This window comes from Talaromyces atroroseus (genome assembly GCF_001907595.1).
Source record: "Talaromyces atroroseus strain IBT 11181 chromosome Unknown scaffold_1, whole genome shotgun sequence".
Taxonomy (NCBI): Eukaryota; Fungi; Ascomycota; class Eurotiomycetes; order Eurotiales; family Trichocomaceae; genus Talaromyces; species Talaromyces atroroseus.
In genome coordinates, this window is record NW_017971433.1 from 2,435,515 (window position 1) to 2,458,443 (window position 22,929).

The following is a 22,929-nucleotide window of genomic DNA, read 5'->3' on the forward strand; positions in this document are numbered from 1 at the left end:
AGGTTCCGATTCCCGTTCCCAGTCCAGATGGAGATGGCTAGCAGACGCCAGATAGTGCTTACTAGGCCTGGAACTGTGCATGCTACCTACACTGCCGCTCCACCAAGGAAACCGAAGTCAGTCCCTCTCCCTCACGCCCCTCTTCCATTGTGAACATGCACGCTGTTCTGCCTATCCTTGTAGGCCATCGTGACCTCCTCTGGGATAGTGAAGTGATACAAACAACTGCCGTTCAGTGGAGCGCCTTCAGTGGCTACACTAAGCAGATAAGCTCCCTGTTATATCAACCTTGATTGGTCCCGGCACAGAGTACTCGTCCTCGGCAGTTAACGCTGGAAAGACATTGAGAAATAAGAAAAAAAAGAAAGAGAGCTAGCTCCCCTCTTCCGTCTCGCCTCCGCACCAGGGACCACCGCACAGGAACACAGCGCGCGTGGCAAACGGTCGTGCTGCTCTGACTGGGCCCTCGACAGCTCCCTTCGTATCCAACCCCCTCCACTCCGTGCATCCAGCAGACGCTGGACCGTCGATTTCCCTAAAGATAGGCGCAGCTGGCTGCCACCGCTCTGGATAGCGCATAGCCTTTGATTGACTAGTCGATATCATTCATTCGAAACAGCGCCCAGAACCTGGACCGCCACCACCACCACCATCACGCCTGCACAACCCTTTTTTAGCAGTTCGCCGCCTTGCCTTGACTTGACTTGCGCCAGACACAAGTACAGGACAGCTACTGACTGCTACATGTACATAACAGCCAAGGCGGACGCTGGCACGGACAACCGCAGCTACACGAGGAACTGGCAATTCCAGCATTGACCGGCTATGCTATAGAGCTGCAGACAGTAAGCCAATGGTGACGCAATGGGCCTTCTAGCCCTTCTTTCATCGTAGACTCCATACATCAATCAGAGGACGGATGTGCATTATTGTATCCTGATTTGCTTGGCTGACACCTCAACGGCTGTCCATTATGATGACGGCTGCTCCGGATGATTTGTGGGCAGTGCATCCAACCACAATTTCCGTGTCGCCTCTGGCCGAGACAGCTCTCATACCTTCTTCCCAAGTCTATTCTCCTGTCTCACCCTTCGGTCCCGAGCTATCTGGAAGCGTTATGGCGGCAACGACAAGTACTTCAGCGCCTTTCGGGTCTGCTGAAATAATCTCTCACGGCGATGGGAGCGAGCATGCGAGTACCAACATGGCACAACCCATTGCCCAACACAGCAACTCCTACCCTCTGCTATTTCGCACTGCGTCTGAAATCCCTCGCTTCTCCGTTCCTTATCGCTGGTGGGAGGATGATGCCCGCACCATCCTGTGGAGTTTTGATGTGCGTCAAATCAGTTTGGTGATTCGATTCAGCCTTTTTCATGACAGCAACCAGCCTCGTGCTGCTCTTCAGAGACGGGATTCCAGCTTCCTTGACACATTTTTAGCTACTGTCTTACAACCTTACGAGTTACCTTTCATCCATACCCTTTCGCAGACCCAGAAGATAGACGAAATTCTCCGCAGATCTCAGAACACCATGTCGGTGAATCCTCCCTGGAGTTGGCATCCAGCCCAGGACCTTCGAGGTCCCGAGCCAGCGACTATTGCACAAGAAATTGAAGCAGAGAGTCAGCTGCATTTTAAAGCGGTGCCGTTTGAGGCATGGGTGAGATGCTCGCTGGGGTTTCCTGCTGCAGAAGTCGACTGGTTCCTGTTGCAGCATAATGCACTATACATTATTCTTTTGACTCATTTAAAAGCACATCAATACGACATAATCAAATACCGCAAAGTGGAAAAGGTATTGTTTTTCTTCTCGTCCCTTTTTAATCTTAATCAACTTAAGCTAATGATGAACCATACAGCTACTTAGAGGGAAAAGCCCGCTTGCCCATAAAGCTGTTGTCCACAGTCTGAGTCAGTTCCAAAATGGCAAAGATGCCCAGATCCCACAGACCAACACACCAAGTCTCGATTTTATTGTCGGTCCAATACAAGAGTTATTCAAACGGTATCCGGCCAATTTGGTATCAACCCTGAAAACGCTGAGCGTTGTTGCCATCCGCTTTCAAAAGACCCAGATTCACGTGCCGAACGTGGACTGGTACAAAAAACTCGACACAAGAGTACCATTTCTGGACAATTTGCTGGCGTCCCTGTCAGCAACAGAACTAGCTCGCTCACTGAACCGGGCTGATCAGTCCATGTTCTCTCAATTGTCTCCCGAGCAGCTCATGAACGAGCAGAGCCCGATCATTGAGGCTCTACATACTCGATGGTGTGATTTAGTGGTGGCTGTGTGGGAATGTTGCACTGCATTGCCAGACCATGTACCGTGGATACAGGAATGCATCGAGGTAAGTCTATTTGCTTCAGCTGCAGCTATTAGTTGACTCACTGGCTTATTTATTGTTTGTTAGATTCTGCATAGTCTTCACAACTACAATTCTACACTGGCCTTGATCCAGGGATTGAACCGCATCAGCATGTCGTTCCTCTGGAGCAATCTTGCGCCCAACAACGACCAGCACGGCCAGACGGCGAATGCACTCTCGCTTGCGCCGGCCAGTGTGTCATATCTGCTGGATTCATCCAATAACTACGCAGCCTACCGTCAGGCGATGAAGATTACGCCGGGCATACCTTTCCTCTTGCCACATGTCATCGAATACCGACAACACGGCAAGGCAGCTCTTGATGAGTTGTTCATAACGACATGAGCAGGTTTTTCTCTCAATTTCTATTCGTCTTTCTCGCACTTTTCGGTCGCTTTTCCTTCCATTCATTTCTATCATGTATAACTAACTATTTCACTAAAATAGCTAGCTTGATCCGTGATCGCTTAGAATCCTACCCTTGAGAGTAAAGCGAGTCACTCTGGTTTATCTTTTAATCTGAACTGTCTGTCTGTCTGTCTGAAACTTATTCCTGGGGAACATTGTGCTCTCTTTCCCCTTGTTCAGTATTTCGCTACCCATCTACCCTTCAGACTGCATACATACATGTATGAGATTTTATATCGATTTTAGCTGGTGTTTTGTTTGGCCTTCACAATTGATTGAACTTTTGCTTAGCAATTTACCTGATTTAGGTACCGTTGTATATAGAGCGGGGACCAGATGCAAATCTCTACATTCTGGCGTTTTATTTTTTTTTGATATTTTCATGCTCGGGGTTGTTTTTTCTCTCATTATTTCAAATATATCTCTTATTTCCACGTTGAACCTATCCGGCTTTACATTGCGAAGTGACCTATCTACATGCAGTGAGACGAGAGAAATCGTCGGTCAGCTTGAATTATTTCGTATGCGATATAGCCGACCATTAAATCAATGCCTGGTTATTTTTTTTTTTTTTACAGAATTTGTTAAGCTCGTATTCGCATGATCTGCACGTATCAGTCTACACAGGGACATGGATGCCTACTCGGGTTACAGCTGAACGTGGTTGGAACTGCATCCCTGAGCGATAATTGCCTATTATATGCATTAGTATTATAGCAATATATTTAAATAAACGAAACCGGTTGGCCTAGGTAGGTATGAATTTTTGCAGATCTGAAATCCAGGTACCCTAGACAATTTGAAAGGATCTCAATGACATGGTGTATAAACGGTTTCTTTTATTGGCGAAGGATTTACCTAGGTGCATATAGTTAAGTAGGTCATCGTTTTGACTAACCCTTACTAACTGACTCACATCTAGACAAGAAATTATTAAATCCATCTTTGGCCATAGAAAGGAAAGAAAATACACTTCAATCAAACAAAGCATTCTAACGCCTAACTTGGATATATATTTTTATCATAATACTTACCCTGTGTACTCCGGGACTATTTCTACAAAATCTGCGCTCCAGACCGTGTTCTACTATTCGTTAATTTTCCCTAGATGCAGTTAGCTAAGGTGGTGTGTTTCGAAGCCATTGGGCCCAAACAGTTAGACGCATGCATGCATGCACTTTGACAAGTTGCGGTATTTGATATGTGTCAGGCAGGGAATCAGGCACCATTGCAGTGTTACTTCAAGTATAGATGCATTTTGGCAGCTGAATTCAACTGAATATTGTGTCTGAAACCGTTGATTTAGCGAGATTGGTAAAATACCATTGGTCATAGGTGGCTTGCTTAAATTGCTGATCTATTGAAGTCATCCAATAATTAGATATGTACCATACATCAATGTATGCAGGAGTTAGTTAAACGTTACTCCATTCCTCAGGCCTGGTCCTTGACCGGGAGTCTAGAACTCGTTGGACATGTAGATGCTTGGAAGTCTTGACGGACGCCCTCCTGGTCACTCATACTGACCTACATATGCATAACCATATCTAGTAAATACCTAAATAAGCCAAATCAAAACTATCCGGGGATTGAGATATCTGACCCAATCAAATTTTCGTGCACTGAGTACTAGCATATATTCCGAGGGAATTCAGTCGGAATTCCAAAACATCCACCTACTACCCGGTTGATATCAAATCAGACGAACTCGAGCAGTTCGGTGGATAATAAAACTAGGCTTACTGCATCTACTATTCAGGTATGAGAAATTCCTTGCATCTGTTCAATATACCAGGTATGAAGTGCGTGTGTATGCATGCGGGCACAGGTAGGTACCTAATGCGAGAGCCCGAATAGCTGGGTATGTTTTATTCGATTCCAAGGTTGATGATTACAATGGCATTGTCGGTATGGCATGCCGTTCAGGTGCATAATCTATCTACACGTACATACTAATATTGTAGGAGCGTGAAATGTCTCATCTAATATCTACCTATACTGCGGCTTCCCCATGCACAGTATCAGGAATTTCTACCATTAGTAACCACGACCGAGCGGTCAGCCTATACCCTGGAATTGTGAATCAGAAGATGTATATCTCTTTTGAGGGAATGGGGGCATTCCCTCCTCTTATGCCTCAGGCCGACGCAAATCCTAGAGTAGAACCTCATATAGCAGGTTTCCCTACTACAAAAAATTCTAGGTTTGTTGTACTGGAACGAAGCTGACCTCACTCCAGGTCTAGCAGTCGATGGAATTAGGGCTAGGGCCTAGGGTTCCCTTTGCAATACGAACTGTCAAAACACTACGTGATGATTGATCAAGAACATTACATATCCAAATCACCGGATGAACCAAATGAAATACTATATTGTGTCATGTCACGTCACTGTCTGTGACTTAATGGGGTTATCATTAAAAACGTCAATTCAAAGTTCTTCTTTTAAAACACCATGAACCGACCTCTTAAAACATCAATCTGTTAAACCAAGATGAAATTGGTTTCGTTTCTCGGTAACAAATTGCGTGGTATTTTCTTGAAAACAGAATGTTCAAGCTAATTTTTGAAATTTTTTTAATTTGCCACACCACTCTACGACTTCTATTAGAGTAAACTTAGATACCCTGGGCGAGAGCATAGGCACGGCGGCGATCACGCTCCTCAGCAATAGAGAGCTGGAAAACATGCAAGTTAGCTGATGATTCTGCAGTGAAGATAGTTGGAGAGGGGTTAAACCAACCTTGACACCCTTGCCCTTGGGAAGCGAGATCCATGGCTTGTCCTGTCCAATGATGAACACGTTGGACTCACGGGTAGCGAATGTGTTGTCAACAGCGTCCTTGATGTGAACAATGTTGAAACCACCATCGTGACGCTCACGGTGGGTGATGACACCAACACGACCCATGTTACGACCACCGGTAACCATGGCAATAGCACCAGTGTCGAACTTGATGAAGTCAGTGATCTTGCCGGTGGCAAGGTCGATCTTGACAGTGTCGTTGACCTTGATCAGAGGGTCAGGGTAGCGGATGCTGCAAAAAATTCCTAATTAGCCCACTTTGTCCCGCACAGAATCACAGCTTACAGAAAAGTTCTTTCGTCCTCCGCCGATCAACCAAAGCTTGGTCCAACGACTGAATGACGCAGAGAACTTTGTGGGAGTTTGCACTCACGTTCTCGCATCGTGCGTAACCAAGAATGGGATCCCGCCTTTGCCGAGCTGAACACGCTTGACCTTGCCGAGCTTGTACTCAGCCTCCTCGGCTTGGATGCGGTGCACAGTGAAGCGACCCTTGGTGTCGTAGATAAGACGGAAGTTCTCGCCAGTCTTCTCGATGGTGATAACGTCCATGAAACCGGCGGGGAAGGTAGGATCGGTGCGGACCTTGCCGTCGACCTTGATGAGGCGCTGCATGAGGATAGCCTTGGTCTCGCGGCCATTGAGGGCGTACTTGAGACTATACAACCACGACAAGTCAGTTTTTGTTTTCCGTCTCTCCTTTTATCCGTTGTCAAAAAAGCGTCAAAAACGAACCGGTTGCGGATGAACACGATCAAAGGCAAGCAGTCACGGAGCTTGTGAGGACCGGCAGAGGCGCGAGGAGCATAGGTTCCGGACATTTTGTCCAGGAGCCAGTGCGCCGGGGCGCTCAAGCGCTTTTGGTGCTTCTTACTGTATCACAAGTTTGGTCAGTCATATTAATCAGTTGGGATGTGAAGAATTTTCTTTTTCTTGTTCAGCAACGAAGCACACAGTGCATCGTTCACCCAAACACGAGTGTAGAATAAAGCAATCGAGAGAGAGTCACTTACGGTCCACGAGGCATCTTGACGGTTTTGTCGACTTTACCGTTGAAGTTGTCGAAATGTCGCGCTGAAGGGGAAGAGCTGAAGTTGCAGACGTCGAAGGGTCAACTAAACAATTCTCGCTAAGCGAGTGGAGCGTGTGGACGCGGCTAGCCCCGATTAGGCCTGCTTAGGGTGCGTGTGGATCACGTGTGCTTATTAACTTCTATTTCTGCCGTGTCTTGCCGCCTCTCTCTTTTACAATCTCGGATTGGCTCTACGATATGACTGTGAAGGTATGTATTTCTCTCGCACACAACGAATGCTGACTGCATAGCCAATTGAGGAGCCGCGACCATATCTTGGTTCAATACGACAATCTCCTGCATGACTGCTCTACACATGGAGAAAAGTGTTATTTGCTCGTTGTCCTGCTCGTGTTTTGAAAGCAGTGGCGTTGCTATCACTAAATCTAAAATCTTTGAGCTCTGTTCTCAAGTTTTCATTCATTTATTAACTAGTTACAAGACTAGCATGTACTTTTTGATATTGAGTACGGTACATATACACAATATACAATCTATACGGCAGGTTCCATGCTGGTATATCTCAGGATACATGCAAAGCAGAAACTCCAAAATCCCCTGCCTCATATGCTGAAAACGAAAAGGTTCAAACAAAACATGATACGACGCTACTTGTGCTTCTTTGCGCCAAATTGACGCGCCGACTCGAAATCGGCCGCGTTGGTGACATGAATGTCCTCGGAATAATCGAATATCTTGCCGGGATTCATCAACCAGTGCGGATCGAGAGCGCGCTTGACGCTTCGCATGATGTCGATTGTGTCGGGCCCTAGCTCTTTCACAAGGAACTCCTTCTTTCCCAGACCGACGCCGTGTTCACCCTGTTACTGGATTAGCGAACTTTTCTCATTTCATTTCCGACGTAAAACCATCTGCAGAAAGAGCATGCTGAGCATACCGTGCAAGAACCCTCCATTTCTATGGCCCGATCCACCATATCGTGAACAACTTTCTCTACACGCTCCGTCTCCTCGCGATTTTTGCGATTATATAAGATACTGCTGTGGAAGTTTCCGTCGCCAATGTGTCCGATAATACTAGCCACAGTGCCGAGTTCTCGGAGTTCCTTCTTGGATATTTCTGGGTTGGTCAGTAACCGAACTTGTGACAAGCGCGGGATTACAAAGGCTTTGACCACGCACCTATCAAATCCGGAAGTCGAGACAGAGGGACGGAAACATCAGTTGACCAGACGTCGCCTTCACCTTCGCGCAACGCAAGGAAGGCCCAGAGAGACTGCTTGCGTGCCGACCAGAGTGAATGAGCTTCGTGCTCGTCCTTGGCGAATTCAAATGACGTCGACTTGTTGCTTTGCGCGATATTCTTGGTGACTTGAATGCTGTCCGCAACCTGGGCAGTTGTACCAGAGAACTTGAAAAATAGGGTTGGTTCTTCTTTCCATGTCCGGCCAGTCCCACCGGCACGATTGATGACATTCATTTGAATCTCGTCCATGATCTCCACTGCCTGAACGGGGACAGACCTGTGTATCACCTGCATGGCCGCGGCAGCAGCATCTCGCACTGTAGGGAAAGTTGCAACGCCCACACGCATCAAATCAGGGATCGGGGCGAGCTTGAGGGTAACTTCAGTCACGATGCCCAAGGTACCTTCCGAGCCGACAAACATGCCGGTCAAGTTGTAGCCGGCAGAGGTCTTGCGCGGTCGTCTTCTCGTTTTAATAACCCGACCATCCGCCAGTACTACAGTCAAATTGATAACCCAATCCTTCATGGTACCGTACCGAACGGCATTGGTACCACTGCAGTTGGTACCGACCATACCGCCAATCTTTGCCGACGGGCCAGGATCAACGGGGAAGAAGAGACCGGAGCTCGCAATTTCATTGTTCAGCTGCATCCATTGAATCGATGGCTGAACCACGACATCCATATCATCTTTGTGTAATTCCAGGACTCTGTCCATAAAGGCGAAGTCGATGGTCATGCCACCGAAGGGAGCGGAGAAGTTGGCTTCCAAACTGGAACCTGCAGCGTACGGAACCATGGGCATCCGGTACTTGTAACAAACTTGGGCAATTTTGGAGACCTCTTCTGTAGTCTTGGGGTATGCAATCGCTACAGGAAGCCTGTCTGCATTCACCGTGGACCACTCGGAGTAGCCGTGCTCGTGAAGATCGTCGTCGTCCGTGCTGATGGCATCTTCGCCCAAATCGGCTCGCAATTCGGCAATTGCCTACCAAGACGTTAGAACCCATTTGTAAATCATGTAGTCCGTAGAAAGGTCGGGGCTAGTGCCTTTTCAAACTGTTTGATGTCTCCATAGCGGGGAGCTTGGGGTACCGCTGCTACCGTTGCCGGCGATGGTCCTCGCTGGTACGCGGCGGCGAAAGCGCCTGAACCGACGACTGCAGCTAGAGCCAGAGCACGGCTGGTCGTCCAGAATTGCCCCTTGCTCTCTGAAGCACCAGAGGCATTGCTGCTGTTCCATCTTCCTCTCTGGCATGTCTGCAGCAGTTTCGCTGGTGTGGGGCGGGCGTGGGCGCGAACCCCGGACAGTGCGGAGAAGGGCCTGAGGGGAAATCCGGCTCTCATGTTTTGTTCCGATGAAAAACACGACCGTCTGTTGCGTTACAGGAAGGACAACAATAACAGGAGGACGAGAAGGAGACATGCAGAAGAAGGGATAAATATATGTCCGCCTCAAGGGCATCGTCGTGGCGAGCTCCCACGTTTCTATGCGCTGCTGGCGTGGGGGAGAAGAAGAAGCCCGGACAAGATGCCGATGATGCCTTTGGAGCTAGACCCGAAGCAGATGCTATTGTTCAGCGAGAGGCAGTTAACTATTCAGCTAGTTAACTTGGTTGGTTGGTTGGTTACTTAACTAACTAGTTAAAATATTCAGCGCATGCTTACAATGGGCGGTCTACTTGCTAGACAATGACACTGCTGTGTGAGATCTGACTGGCTCGGGGGCCCTATACTCTGCCTAGCCAGCGCCTTCACTCCATTTCCTCTTTAGACTCGTGATGTTCCGGTTGAAAACATCCATGAGGCGCACTCAGTCGCCAAGGAGTTCTTATTCAACAACATTGCTGGTTGTAAAAACAACGATCCCAATGTTCCCGTTGCTGCCTGAGGCTTCGACCATGGATCAGGCGGTTGAGGGGGCAACCGCCGAGGGGAAAGAAACACCGTCGCCGCCACAAGCACGAAACGAACAAGTCTTGCTCTTGACATTGGTTCATATAAGATATGGATATTGACTAGAGAGGCCTCTCTGGCTCACGCATAATACACCTTTTCCTCCTTCGACTGTGGGACCGGACGCAGCATGCAGGAAACACTCGTGTGCCTCACCCGCGAGGTGCAGCGTGTGATTACCACGCCGTACACTCCCTCGCTGCACGTACGTGCCCTGGAGAGATATAAATCTACTCAAAAAGCTTTTCACTAATCCTTTGAAGAGCCTTGAGCGTATCGTGGACAGTATCCCATATGACACTCTTCGCCAGTGGGCAGATTGCAAGCCTTGCCAGGTGCCGCTTCTGGCTGCTGTGACTCTGGAGCAGTTTCCGTATACAGTCAAACTTTTAGCAAGATTCGGTATCATTGATTCCTTTTCTTTCATCTTCCAGTCTCATTTGTAAATTCGCATAGGGCTAAGTAATCTACTACAGGATATATCCAAGAATTCCGTGATGCCCTGTTGGATCGTGAACCAATTTTGTTGGATCAATTACTTCAGCATGCTATTGAAAATAGCAACGAGGAGGCAAGTTCTTTTCACACAACTTTTACATCGTACTATAAACTGACCTTGCTAGAATCTCAATGTTTGCGTTGCGATGCTATCATGCCCTGTACCCAAGCATGTGGCCGTTCCAGCCCGAGTACCCATCTTTCTAACAAAGCTGCTAAGCAAAGTTGTAGAGAACCCTTGTCCGACTCATATAAAGCCTCTATATGAAGTCATGGAAGGTCTTCTCAGTAATTCGGAGCTGATCAGACTTTTGCCAAACGACTTGATGGAGACGTTCCAACGTGAAGGCACCAGAATATTGAGGAACTTGAACCATCCTCTGGAGACATTGTTGTCTCTAGCTACATTTGCGCGAATACGCAGACTATGGCAGCCGACGGCCGCCAGAGACTATGAGCCACAATGGCTCGCAAACATATCCCAGATATTCGGTTCCAAGAGAGCTTCAAAAACCCTTGACTTGGTGATTATATCGGCAGTGATGGCTTGTTCTAATTCGAACAACCAGTACACACAGGAAAATCGCACTTTGTTAGTTAGGCTCGCCATTGAAATTTGCCACGAAATCGACGAGGAGAGGAAGAAAGAATGGCTAAGTGCCCACTCGGCAAAGTTTGTCAAATTATGCGACAAGTTAAGGCATCCAGAGATAGATGCCGAATTACAGGTGATGGTAAGCTAGATTCTCCGCTAAAAAGCAGATCTCTGCTAATTGAAAACGCAGGGCTTGACTCTACTAATAAATTTCTCGTGTTCGCTATTAATACCACGGGAGATTTATCAAATGATGGACGACCGGCTATTCACAGATAAAACGTGTAATATGATTAATATAGTGCCGGAAATAGAAAGGGAGACGTTACTCGATCGATTGATGGTAAGTCACAGCTTGTCATGGCGGAAACTTGAAATGGAAACTCACAAACATTAGACTCACTGTGCCGATAATGCAAACCTGAATCACCTCACCTACGCTATTTCAGCTCTGGAAGCAAATGGAGATGTAGATGATTTCTTCTTGGCCAGAATCAGAATAAGCCTGCTCTGTCTTTCGTCGTTGAAAAGATTACGCAAACATTTGCCCGTGAGCCGATCGTATATGCAGCATCTGCGTGTTGAAGAGGCGAGGATTTTAAGAGCTTATGCTCGGGGCTTTGCATTTCGTGATGCATCATCCCAATGTGAAGAAACTCTTGTTTGCTACAGTGAGGTAGACGCTTGGAAAGACCGACTTTTTCTCGAATTTCTGAGTTTGATCCTTTCAGAGGCTACCCACGATGCCGAAGAGAGTATAGATGCTTCGTTCAACTCACAGGAGTTCCTTGAGATATTCCTTGGTTCTCTGAAACAGAGCTCGGTGAAAAGGAGCTGTTGTCTGTTCAGTCAACTCAGGGAACCGGAGCGGATTGGTGGCTTTGCCGTCCACGGAAGATCAAAGCCAACATTGATAGCAAATACCGAAGGCCCAAGTCGGGAATGGCGAACCAAAGTGGCCAGTAATTTACTGGAGAGTGCTCAGGCATGTCATGAAACAGTTATCCAACAAATGCAAGCCATATGCCAAGACTTCGAAACTCGGTGCATGAAAGTCGAAGAGCCATTGGCAGTTGCGTTTCAAGAACGTGACCAACTCAAACAACAGCTGGAGGACTCCAAGTGCCTCAACCTGGAGTTGGAGGCCCAAGCCCGACAGTCGATGGAGTTGGTGGACACTCTGAAAAAGCAGATAGGTGAATCTATCAAGCAGGTCAACGAGCATTCTTTGCAGGTCGAACACCTGACTGAGCAAGTCGATGCACTACAAACCGAGCTTGACGATACCCGAAAGGAGTCGCAGGAGAGCATCGAATCAGTGCGTTTAAAGGCACGCGATCGGGAGTTAGATCTCATGGCTACAGTTGCTGAGAGAGACGACCTTCTCGAAGAACAGCAGACAGAAATCAATTCCATGTCAAAGGAAAGAGCTCGGTTCAAAGAGGCTATGGACAGTGCCTCTGAACACCATCGGACAATCTCTAGAGAATGCGATGCTTTGCGCCAAGCGATCGCGAGACTGCAGAAGGAGGCCGCGCAAGAGCGTGATACACTTCGACACGAGGCAAGTAAATTACAGCAAGTAATGGAGATACGAGAGTCGACGAATGTTGAAAAGGACAACCAGATTATGGCTTTGAGTAGCACAGCCAAGGACCTCCGTAGCGAGAATCACATGCTGAAGGACAAGGTAAGTGACGTTTTACAAACATATCAGTTGCTTCCCTAACACTTTATCAGTTGGATCAGGAGAAATCAAATGCAATGGCGTTGGTGTCATCTCTCGAGGAAGCGCGTCAAAACTACCAGACCAGCATCGCTCATATGGAAACAAGGTTTGAGGAGCAAATGTCTCAAGCTCACAAACAAGTAGGCTCAATTATCTATACTTGGTGTCGTTTAAAAACTGATTCAGTCTCAGGCACAGCAAATGACAGATCGACATAACCTCGAAGTGGCAGACCTGCGAAAGAATGCGGCAAATGCAACAGCCAAATCTGAGAAGGAACTTCGTGTCAAAGACAAGAGAGTACAGCAATTGGAAAAGAAGGTAGTTGTCATACACCGCGCACATTGTTCGTCTAGTAGTAACGTTGTGATAGGTTGAGTCTCTTCGAAACGAAAGGGCAGCAAAAGCTCGTGAATTCAGCGAGGCGCAGGAACATATAAGCCGCTTGATGAGTGTAATGGGTTTTACCAAGGATTATAAGGACGAAAGCAACAAAAGACAACTAGATACAACTCCCACAGTCAACAGAGAAGTTCGACGGTCAACCCGGCCGAGCGAATTACAAACTCAGTCCTGCCCACCTTCGCAGAGCGAAATGACTACTATGCACACGCAGTACTCGATCGCCCCTCCGCCTCCACGAGTGACAGAATTTGTCCGTCCAGATACGACAACGCGCAGACGCAGCCATCGTTCTGCGGAAGCAATGAGTTTTGCCAACGACCCCAACTACTCGTTTTTGCCAGAGCAGAAAGAGCGCCAGCCTCTGGGTCACCTTGACAGGAACAGTCCCATAAAGTCATCACAACCACATAACCCGAAGGAGTCCAAGTGCAATAACCAAGAGTCTCCCGTTGGCTCCCCGACCAATATAAACATGACTGAGCTGGGAGATATCGATTTGGACTTTGATGATGACGATCTTCTCACGAGTACTCTCCCTAGATAGTTGCGTCCCTAGCACCTACGTAACCCAGAGTCAACGAATACTAGGTCATGCGTTACTGCGAATGAAAATGAGAATGTTTTCACTGGCATTTTGCCTAACTCATCCTCATGGATCTCGGGCTTCTTCGTCTCTGTATCCTCCGCGGGTGCTCGCCTTGCCCGTTCCAAAGCCGCCAACGCGGTGATGCCCCTATTCATTGTTCATGCAGGGGTCTTTGTCTAGCGTCCACTGTTTATTGCGAATTAGTCGGACATCTATTGGATACCAGCGATAAAGTAAGGCCCATAAATAGTGATTGCTGTTTCAAGATTTTCCACGGCACAGGCGCAAACAGAGTCGTTTGACCTGCTGCATCATTTCTAGAAAACCAGCCTCTCGATTTCGTGGTCCCTGAATGAAAAGCGAATAACCATTCGATCACGACCCGTAGCATGAATAGGCCCTGACCTGAATAACTCTTTGAGAACAAACAGTATCCTCGGATGCGCCCCGAGAGACAACGAAACATCGGACTGCCCAATATGTCTCCGCTCAGGATGTTGGGCGTGACTAACAATGGAAGGCTCATTGTTCCTTTCGCTGAGCTAAGTATGCCCGGTATTGTGATCCCGACCACAATCAACCACATTCAGAGTACTGGAAATCTCCTGAGGTCTATTCTTTACGCCACCTCACGAGCACTCGCTGGATCAGAAGGAAGTATCAGGGTGGAAAGCCTCACTTGGAAGCTCACTAAACCATCATTCTTTGCTGAGCTGGGATTCATTTTTTTCTCTCATCCTCTATCCATCAGCGATAATCAACTCTTGAGCTTGATCTTTCTCGATTTTTCTCTCTCCGTTCACAGCCGGAGGCACGTGTGTATCACCTGACGGTCACTGCTTCCTCCTTTCCGCGATGGCCTTTCGTCGCCCAGCTGCGCCTGCTTCACCTCAGGCGCGCCGACGTTCTTTCGCTGCAAAGACGCCGCCAGAGAATGCATCGAAGAAGTCGCCCACGAAGCCCGCCATGTTCAGAATGAGTGAGAGCCGCGCCGCTTTGGCATTGAAGCCGGACTGGCAGACCCGGGAATCCCTCGCAATCCACCTCTTCGATGTCCCGAACGATGCGAATGCAAAATTAATCTATGCGGCATTCAAATCGGAGGGAACGCTGTATTCAATTGACCTCTACGAGGACTACACTGGTAAACGCAATGGGAAAGGCCGGGTGCGGTTTAGGTGAGCGTTCCTTCAAGTTCTATATCAGGGCGAGCCGTCGGAGGTAACATTGCTCATCGCTGTATAGACCGCCCCCAGCTACAAACTTCTGGAGAAGACTACGTTGGCAAATCGAGTTGCCAGATGGACGCAAAACGGATATCAAAATATCGCTAGTGTCTGAGGATAGAGATAATAGTATTCCGAGTCCGGTGCACCCAGATCAGCTCTATCCGGCGGAATTGGTCAGTTTGCTCTTGCTCTCCTTAGTCCACATGTATCATTCTCTAACTTTTCCTCTTCCTATAGGAAATACCAGTATCAATGCTGGATTTTGGCCCCAGGACAGGTCCCATGGCCATGCTTTCTATGCGACGTTTTAAACGAAGCCAGAATGTGTATCTCAGGTTGCACGTTGACCTCAGGAACCGAAAACTGCTGGTTTTCTTTCCAGTAGCACTGCATACGACCCAGAAGGAATCCAGTAACCAAACCATCTATTCCCACTTTCGGCTGAAAGTGCCTTTCGCTCAGCTAACAACGCTGTACCAAAACCGCGACGATTCTACCCAATCTTTGTCTCACATGATTCATTTCGACAGTCCACCTATCTACGATCGCCATCTTCACAATGTTGAAAGCACCTTTGACAGCCTTGACGCGGAAAATTCCTGGAGAGAAATGGATTGTTGGTACCGCCAGACGGATATCGTCCATCGCTACGCTGCCGCAGGGCAGGATGACAGGGTCCGCCAGGCAGCTTCGGACAGGCTCCCCATTAGTCTGCGCAAGCGGAATCCTATCATCGATATTGGGCGTTGGAATACAATTCGAATCACTTACGACAGGGATACGATCCAGTCAAATGAATTTAAGCTACTGTGCAATGCTTTGAGAGACTTCAATCTTGAAATCAAAGAGAGCAATGAGTTCCAGCTCGCCATCCCACAGATTCAGCCAGTGCCAGTCATATGGGATATTTGTGATGAGCCTGAGAATTCACAAACAGCTCTTCATGAGTTGATCCGCGATTCGTTTGTCGGTCTGCCATTTGCTATTCGATATCAACTCGAAGTGTGCATTTCACATGGCTACATTAGCGAATACAATGCTGCTAGTGAAGTTTTTGTGCGCAGGTTGAGAGATATGGATGAGAGCAAAGCGCTCACGTTATTGGAACATGTCGCCACGGAGAAGAAGGTCTACTGGGATCCCATGAAGATATTCGGCATTTTGTTCCCAAGGGCTGCTACCAGAAGAATCATTCCCAATTACTGCTGCATGATTCACACAGCCACGGTGACCCCTTCAACGATTTACTGGAACACTCCATCGATGGAAATCACCAACCGTGTTCTACGCCGGTATTCAGAACATAGTGATCGGTTTCTGCGGGTTCGATTCAGAGACGAGAAATTTGAAGGCAGAATAAACTCAACCAATCATAACACTATAGACGAAGTTTTCAATCGCATCAAGCACACAATGACCAATGGAATCAAACTTGGCGATCGAAAGTACGAATTTCTTGCTTTTGGTAATTCTCAGTTTCGCGAACACGGTGCATACTTCTTTGCCTCCGATGCACATGTAAGCGCAGCCAACATTCGTGCATGGATGGGGGAATTCTCGGATATTAGGAACGTTGCCAAATACGCAGCAAGGCTAGGTCAGTGCTTCTCAACCACGCGAGCTGTGCATGCCTGTCGGGTTCACCTGGAACGCGTTCCTGATGTTGTACGGGGAGGGCACACTTTCTCAGATGGGGTTGGAAGGATCTCCAACTTTCTTGCCCAGATGACACAACAGGAACTCAAGATCCGAACCCCAGACCGAGACCCGCCATCTGCATATCAATTTCGTCTAGGAGGTTGTAAAGGGATGCTGGTGCTTTCAGCGCAAGCACGTGGGCGTGAAGTGCATATTCGCCCAAGTCAGGAGAAGTTTCCGGCTACACACCAAGGCCTTGAAATCATTCGTTGGTCACAGTTCTCAATGGCTACCTTGAATCGTCAGCTCATTTCCGTTCTCTCTTCGCTTGGAGTTCCAGACAAAGCATTCCACAAGAAACTACGCAAGATGGTCTCAAACTTAGAAGAAGCCGCTCATGACGAGAAAGCTGCTATGCGGCTTCTTCAGAAATATGTCGATCCAAACCAAATGACTCTTGTCATCTCGCAAATTGTGTCCGACGGATTTCTCGTATCAAAGGATCCGTTCGTGACATCGATCTTGACGTTGTGGAAAGCATGGCAAATAAAGTACTTGAAAGAAAAGGCAAAGATTGTCATTGACAGAGGGGCATGTGTCCTCGGTGTGATGGATGAGACGGCTACCTTGCAAGGATTCTCGTACGCGAAAGCAAGAGCCCAGCATTCATCATTAGAAGACAAACTCGCCGCTCTTCCAGAGATTTTCATCCAGGTATATCGCGCCGATGAGAAGGAATATAAAGTGATTGAAGGGGTTTGTTTACTGGCCCGCAACCCGTCGCTCCATCCTGGAGACATCCGAGTCGTCCGGGCAGTCAACCGAGCAGAGTTGACCCATCTCAAGGATGTGGTTGTTCTCCCACAGCTTGGTGATAGGGATGTTGCAAGCATGTGTTCCGGAGGTGACTTGGATGGTGATGATTACTTGGTTATTTGGGATGAAGACCTTCTCCCCTCTGAATGGTTCCGTCTCCCCATGGACTACACTCCCATCAAGGGATTCACCCTTGACAGGCCGGTCACAGTCAACGACATCACTACATTCTTCGTGAACTATATGAAGAATGACACTTTGCCCAAGATTGCTCATGCTCATGTCGCCTGGACCGACTTCCTTCCAAAAGGGGTAGAAGAAGCAAAATGTATTCGTCTGGCTCAGTTGCACTCAAATGCTGTGGACTACAACAAGACAGGAGAGCCTGCGTATCTTCCTCGAGAATTACGCCCACGCAAATGGCCCCATTTCATGGAAAAGAACTATAAGCCCAAGGATCAGATATACCACTCCAAGAAAATCTTGGGACAGCTCTACGACGCTGTGGACCGAGTTGACTTTCATCCCGACTTTGAAATGCCCTTTGATAAGCGAGTCCTGGAGTGCGGAATTGCCATTGATGAAGAGACGAGAAATTTTGCCAAAGAACTCAAAATAAGCTACGATGTTGCTTTGCGACGCATCATGGCGCAGCACGAGATCCACACCGAGTTCGAAGTATGGACGACCTTTGTTCTCAGCCACTCTGATCAAAGCAAGGACTACAAATTCCATGAAGAGCTTGGTAGAATGTCCGAATCGCTCCGAGACCGCTTTCGAGGCGAATGTTACAACAAAGTTGGAGGGCGTGACTTCAAACAAATTGCTCCGCTGGCGGTCGCAATCTACAGCATCACTAATGACGAGGTTGTTACAGCGCTGACCGAATTTCGCAAAAAGAATCCAAACGTGACTTCCAAGCCCAAGCCAGATGGCTTTCCTCTAATTAGCTTTGCTTGGCTCTTCCCAGACATTCTAGGTAGAGTTGCATTACGTTACTTCGACGAGCGAAAGGAGGAAGCTGTGAGCAGAGGCGAAAAAATTAACATTGTTAGTGACATAAAGCTGCAGGAAGGGGAAGTCGTCAGCAGAAGTTCCTTCTGTAGTGATATGCCTTTGATTGACCTAAGCTTTCCCCCCTCTCCACCTGACACAGACACATTCACCGAGACTAAATCATTGGAAGGGATATTCGAGGCCATTGATGAGGAGACGGGAGCCGAAATAATTGAAGAGAAAGTGCAGATAATGCCTAGCGCCATTGACATCCTCGAGGATATGCTTTTGGACTCGGACTCGGACGAGCAAGATTCAGCTTGAGTGTGTAGAATAGTATGGCTGTGTATTATTTCTGTGCCTAGATAGTTGAAACATGGTGCAATAAATGAAGAATGGTCAACATATTCATTCACAAGAAACATTAGCTGTTCTCGAGTGATAGTCTGTCTGATAGACCGATAGCATATACTAGTTAGATAGCGAGTATATACCCCGCAAGCGGACCAATCAGAAACCCCGCCGAAACTTTTTTTTTCTGTATACATTTTTGGACAGACGTCATACTACAACTACATAACCCAGCAAAGCCGTCGCCGTCAATCCAATTCATAAGTTCCAACTTATATACGAAGGAAAAGGAGAGAAAAGAGAAGAGCGAAACATGCCCGCTCAACCCCCCATCCCGCCTCTGCTAACGCCCTACATCTCCACACTCTCTCCCCAGTCACTCACATTGGTAACCTCCGTGCTGGCAGCGACATCGAACTGGCTGGTTTTGCGATATTTATACTCTGTTTTATCACGATCAACAGCACTCGGCCAAGCCAACGATAATGATGTTCACCGCGACAGCAGCAGGGCGGCTAAGAGGATTGTGCTCGTGAGTTTCTTGCGAGACTGGGTGTTTTGGAAGGCGGAGGGGAAGAGGTTGGTATGTTGTTATGTATACTGCATTTTCTTCTTCTTGCCCAGGATCAAGTGCTGACTTCGCACTGATTTCACAGGGCTTAGATTTACAGAGATTTGTGGATGCGGACAGGCTCAGGTTTGTCGATGGTTTGACGGGCTTGTTTGATGGGCAACCGCAGCAGCAGAATTCAAGATCTGCGGGCATTCCGACGCGACCAGGAGCTGGACCTGGGTCTGGAAGGACAATTCCCATGCGAGGAGGCCCAGCGGAGTCTATCCCAGTGCGAACACATTCGACGGCGAATGTGATGCCTACATCCTCAACAAACCCGAAGCAATTGCACATCTCCAGTGGCAGTGGCGGTATGCCCGTCTTGAACGGACTCGAAAACGATATTCTATCCGTCATCAAATCCATCGTTGCTAAAGGAGCCGATAATCAACATAATAAAGACGAAGAGCAAGACGTCCTCCTGATAATAGATCAGCCGGATTTCGTGCTCGCTGCTACTCCGGGGATTGATGCGGATGACATGTCTGACTGGATTATGGGATTGCAACAGGTACTGTTTATGCGTCCTTTGTTTTTTTTTTTTTTTTTTTTCTGTGGAAGACTCTGCTAACATGCATCAATAGCATGTCCATTCAACAATCGTAACTACATCCGCCGATTTCCCGCTTGTGCATAATGCAAATGAAGCTTCACATGATAATGGGCCACCGACTCCGTTAGAAAGACATCATGCTGCGTTTGTGGTTGGGTTGGCTCATCGCGCGTCGATGGTTCTACAGCTACGGATGCTTGATACGGGAGCGGCTAAGGATGTCAGTGGGGTGATGAGGATGAGCAAAGGCGGCGGAGGGTTTGATGCAGATGACGGCGCTGTAGAGAAGGAGGTTCTATATTTTGTGCAGAGAGACGGAGGGGTGAAGGTCTTTGGGAGGGGGGAAGTATGATGATTGATGAGACTTGTCGTGAAGAATTTTTGGTTGTATAACGGGTCGAGAAATGTCCGGAAAATTCACTGTATACCCCTTTAGACAAAGAAAATAGATAGATATAATATCATGAGATACTAGAAAGCGCCCGGATCATGGATGTGTTTTTGGATTTCTCAGTTCATTTCTGATAGATATGAAATGCCATGTTTGGTTTGACATGATGAATCCATCCCCCGTTGGCCAGGTAGATACCAACGCATATTAAGAGAATTCATAAGCTGAGCAACCATTTTCAGCTATACTTTTTCCAGCCAAATAGGTCGCCGTGAAGAAACAAGAGAGTTGGGTTACACTCTCCCTTTTCCAACAAATCCACAAATCCAGCCAAATCCCACTGGACGACTTTCTTTTCATTTTTTTTCCTTTCTTGTCAAATTCGATATCCACTTTTTACCAACTCCGTCAACTATATTGCGAAAACATTATGCGAAAACGAGTAAAGAAAAGAGGATTCGTTAAAAACGGTAATCTAACTCAAGCCACGTGGTGGAAAAAGAGCTTAAGCAGTCGTGGGGCCACGAGCACCCTTGGGAGTACCGGTTTGGAAGCCGTTCTGGAATTTGCGGTCGACGGTCTTGAGGTAACGCATGCGACCAGTGCCGGTGGTCTTGCGGCGCTTGGCCTTCTCGCTCCAGTTGACTGTTCTCGAAAATTGTGTGAGATCTCCAATTCAAAGAAAAATACCAAGCGTTGAAAGAACATAGCGAGGAATTCGTACACTTTCTTGTCTTAGCAGCAGGGTAGCCGCAGTTGGCGCAGACGCTCTTCTGGATGTGGAATGAACGCTTTCCTGGAAATGTCGAAGAATTTCATGTTAGCCAAGGTATGTCTGGAAGATTTGTATTTGATTCCAATCTCGCAAGCTCATTCTCCGCTGCTTCTTTCTTCAGAGGATGTCCGCCCAACGACTCATGTCACTCCTTTTCCTTTTTTTTTTCCCTTCTACTCTTCTTGACATTCTCCAAGCTTGGCTGATTGAATTGAATTGAGAAGAACGGGTGTACTAACCGCATCGTCGGCAGAGCGTGTGCGTCTTGTTGTGACGCTTACCAAAGCTGGAGGTACCCTTCGCTGTAGGACTGTCAGTCTTTCCTGCTGCGTATTCGTCGGCGTGGACGGCGATCAAACAAACGTACTCATCTTGAATCAAGGGGATCTAACGAGCAGGAAAAAAGAACAGTCAGCCGTAAGTCAACAATGTGCGAAAAATTATTATCTGTAGATAAAAGCACAGCACAAACGTACCTGGATTCCACTGAAGGGGGTTTGTCGATGTCGTCGTCGTCGTTCAGTCGCTGCAGTCGCAAAGTTCGTCTTGCCGACCATTTGGTCGCTTAGCGTCGTGCGGAACGGAGACCTAGGTTTAGCCCTACCCGCTGTCTTCTTTGGGACTAGTGCACCTCTGACGCCCTGAGAGCGCGCTGATTGGTCAGTGTTTATCTCGGCTGTGATTGGCTGTTATTTTTGTTCTATATAGCATCGTTTCGCTTGACATTGAAAGAGAAGGAGATACAATACTTACACTACGGTATCGTGCCAGTCCCATAAATATATTACAGCCGTGTTTCTATGGTTGCAATGTGTTCTGTATCGCTGACCTGGATTTCTTAAGTCATATGGCCATAGAATAGGAGTTCTTCTACGTTCCATAGGTACCTAGAATCTTATGTTACGTCGAGAGCTTACAAGTACGATTACCTAGGTACTAGCAAAAATAATCTTGATGTATACTTGCAGTGAATAGATATCCAGCCAACAACCTTTACTTGGCTTCATCATAGTATCTTGCATTTGCTGAGGCTGCCATCATACAGGTTCTTCTACGCGAACAACCCTGATACGTATTCTTGGCAAGTTGATATATGCAGCTACGCCTAAATCTAATTCGACAACTGGAGACTTGGTTATTTTAAATAACACCTGTCAATTGTTCACTTAGTTAGTAACAATCATTGTACGCATTTCATGATTTACACTACCATTAAGTGGAGGATGCAGGTATATAAGTATTGGCCATGCCTTATTTCGTAGTCTCAACGACATCCCCCAGCATCGCTATGCTTAGCTTAGACCGGTCCAAGAACTTCTCCTCTTCCTCTGCTATCTGAGCGGCAGCCTCTGGTGCTTGAACTTTCGCAACGAAAGCCTGAAGGGCCTCTGGGCTGGCAAATGTAAGTTCGGCCTGGGCATCAAAGTCAAAGTCTGACTGCTGTCCGGCAATCACAATAGCTGGAGTTGTGGCATTGCGAGCAGTGGCACCGTCATTTGGCGTGTTATTGCGCGCGATATAGCTGCGCTTGTGAGAGAGGGGAAAATCGTCACCCGCCAGCTTCTTCAAGTTTGCGACATGTTCCTCATAGAGCGTTCTGAACTCCTCGAGGGATAGACCGGGCTTTCGGTAGGCGAAGATCAGAACCCTGGCAGTCATGGTCGCAAGAGGCGGCGGTATGAAAAGAGGCTGGAGTTATGAGAAAGATGGAATTGGGTTTAAGATAGATAAGGTCGAGGTGTGAAAAAGGTAGGAATAGCGATCATTTTTAAATAGCCACGTTGCTAGGTGTCTTCTACTTAGGTACACCCGCTTATTCAACCAACACATCGATACAAAGTTTATGTAGCGGGCTCAGCAGCTAAAAATAATTAATTAGAGGAGCTTTTTATAGTAATTTCCACATCTGCCAACCAATCACCCAAGGACGCGCG

The 22,929-nt window shown here is 47.5% G+C and overlaps 8 protein-coding genes across 8 annotated transcripts; 4 read left to right on the plus strand and 4 right to left on the minus strand.

The window, feature by feature from the left end:
• Positions 1 to 973: 973 nt before the first annotated feature.
• On the plus strand, positions 974 to 2,717 carry UA08_01929 (hypothetical protein; the record flags this gene model as incomplete). Its single annotated transcript, XM_020261648.1, has 3 exons — positions 974 to 1,798; positions 1,863 to 2,354; positions 2,418 to 2,717. 3 exons carry the CDS (start codon positions 974 to 976, stop codon positions 2,715 to 2,717), a joined length of 1,617 nt encoding a protein of 538 aa, XP_020123680.1.
• Positions 2,718 to 5,396: 2,679 nt separating this feature from the next.
• UA08_01930 (40S ribosomal protein S4) lies at positions 5,397 to 6,611 on the minus strand (the record flags this gene model as incomplete). The annotated part of the gene is made up of 5 exons (XM_020261649.1): positions 5,397 to 5,456; positions 5,522 to 5,816; positions 5,958 to 6,242; positions 6,320 to 6,457; positions 6,598 to 6,611. 5 exons carry the CDS (start codon positions 6,609 to 6,611, stop codon positions 5,397 to 5,399), a joined length of 792 nt encoding a protein of 263 aa, XP_020123156.1.
• A 653-nt stretch (positions 6,612 to 7,264) lies between these two features.
• Positions 7,265 to 9,211, minus strand: UA08_01931 (hypothetical protein; the record flags this gene model as incomplete). The annotated part of the gene is made up of 4 exons (XM_020261650.1): positions 7,265 to 7,477; positions 7,555 to 7,736; positions 7,799 to 8,852; positions 8,960 to 9,211. The coding sequence occupies 4 exons, from the start codon at positions 9,209 to 9,211 to the stop codon at positions 7,265 to 7,267; spliced, it is 1,701 nt and encodes a 566-aa protein (XP_020123157.1).
• A 1,756-nt stretch (positions 9,212 to 10,967) lies between these two features.
• UA08_01932 (hypothetical protein) lies at positions 10,968 to 13,591 on the plus strand (the record flags this gene model as incomplete). The annotated part of the gene is made up of 6 exons (XM_020261651.1): positions 10,968 to 11,052; positions 11,216 to 11,256; positions 11,311 to 12,603; positions 12,654 to 12,782; positions 12,835 to 12,963; positions 13,016 to 13,591. The coding sequence occupies 6 exons, from the start codon at positions 10,968 to 10,970 to the stop codon at positions 13,589 to 13,591; spliced, it is 2,253 nt and encodes a 750-aa protein (XP_020123154.1).
• An 897-nt stretch (positions 13,592 to 14,488) lies between these two features.
• UA08_01933 (hypothetical protein) lies at positions 14,489 to 18,636 on the plus strand (the record flags this gene model as incomplete). The annotated part of the gene is made up of 3 exons (XM_020261652.1): positions 14,489 to 14,811; positions 14,879 to 15,035; positions 15,100 to 18,636. The coding sequence occupies 3 exons, from the start codon at positions 14,489 to 14,491 to the stop codon at positions 18,634 to 18,636; spliced, it is 4,017 nt and encodes a 1,338-aa protein (XP_020123155.1).
• A 340-nt stretch (positions 18,637 to 18,976) lies between these two features.
• Positions 18,977 to 20,181, plus strand: UA08_01934 (hypothetical protein; the record flags this gene model as incomplete). Its single annotated transcript, XM_020261653.1, has 3 exons — positions 18,977 to 19,246; positions 19,320 to 19,787; positions 19,861 to 20,181. The coding sequence occupies 3 exons, from the start codon at positions 18,977 to 18,979 to the stop codon at positions 20,179 to 20,181; spliced, it is 1,059 nt and encodes a 352-aa protein (XP_020123383.1).
• Positions 20,182 to 20,725: 544 nt separating this feature from the next.
• Positions 20,726 to 21,772, minus strand: UA08_01935 (hypothetical protein; the record flags this gene model as incomplete). The annotated part of the gene is made up of 5 exons (XM_020261654.1): positions 20,726 to 20,865; positions 20,945 to 21,016; positions 21,277 to 21,382; positions 21,472 to 21,681; positions 21,749 to 21,772. The coding sequence occupies 5 exons, from the start codon at positions 21,770 to 21,772 to the stop codon at positions 20,726 to 20,728; spliced, it is 552 nt and encodes a 183-aa protein (XP_020123384.1).
• Positions 21,773 to 22,246: 474 nt separating this feature from the next.
• UA08_01936 (hypothetical protein) lies at positions 22,247 to 22,654 on the minus strand (the record flags this gene model as incomplete). Its single annotated transcript, XM_020261655.1, has 1 exon — positions 22,247 to 22,654. The coding sequence occupies one exon, from the start codon at positions 22,652 to 22,654 to the stop codon at positions 22,247 to 22,249; it is 408 nt and encodes a 135-aa protein (XP_020123150.1).
• Between the last annotated feature and the right edge of the window lie 275 nt (positions 22,655 to 22,929).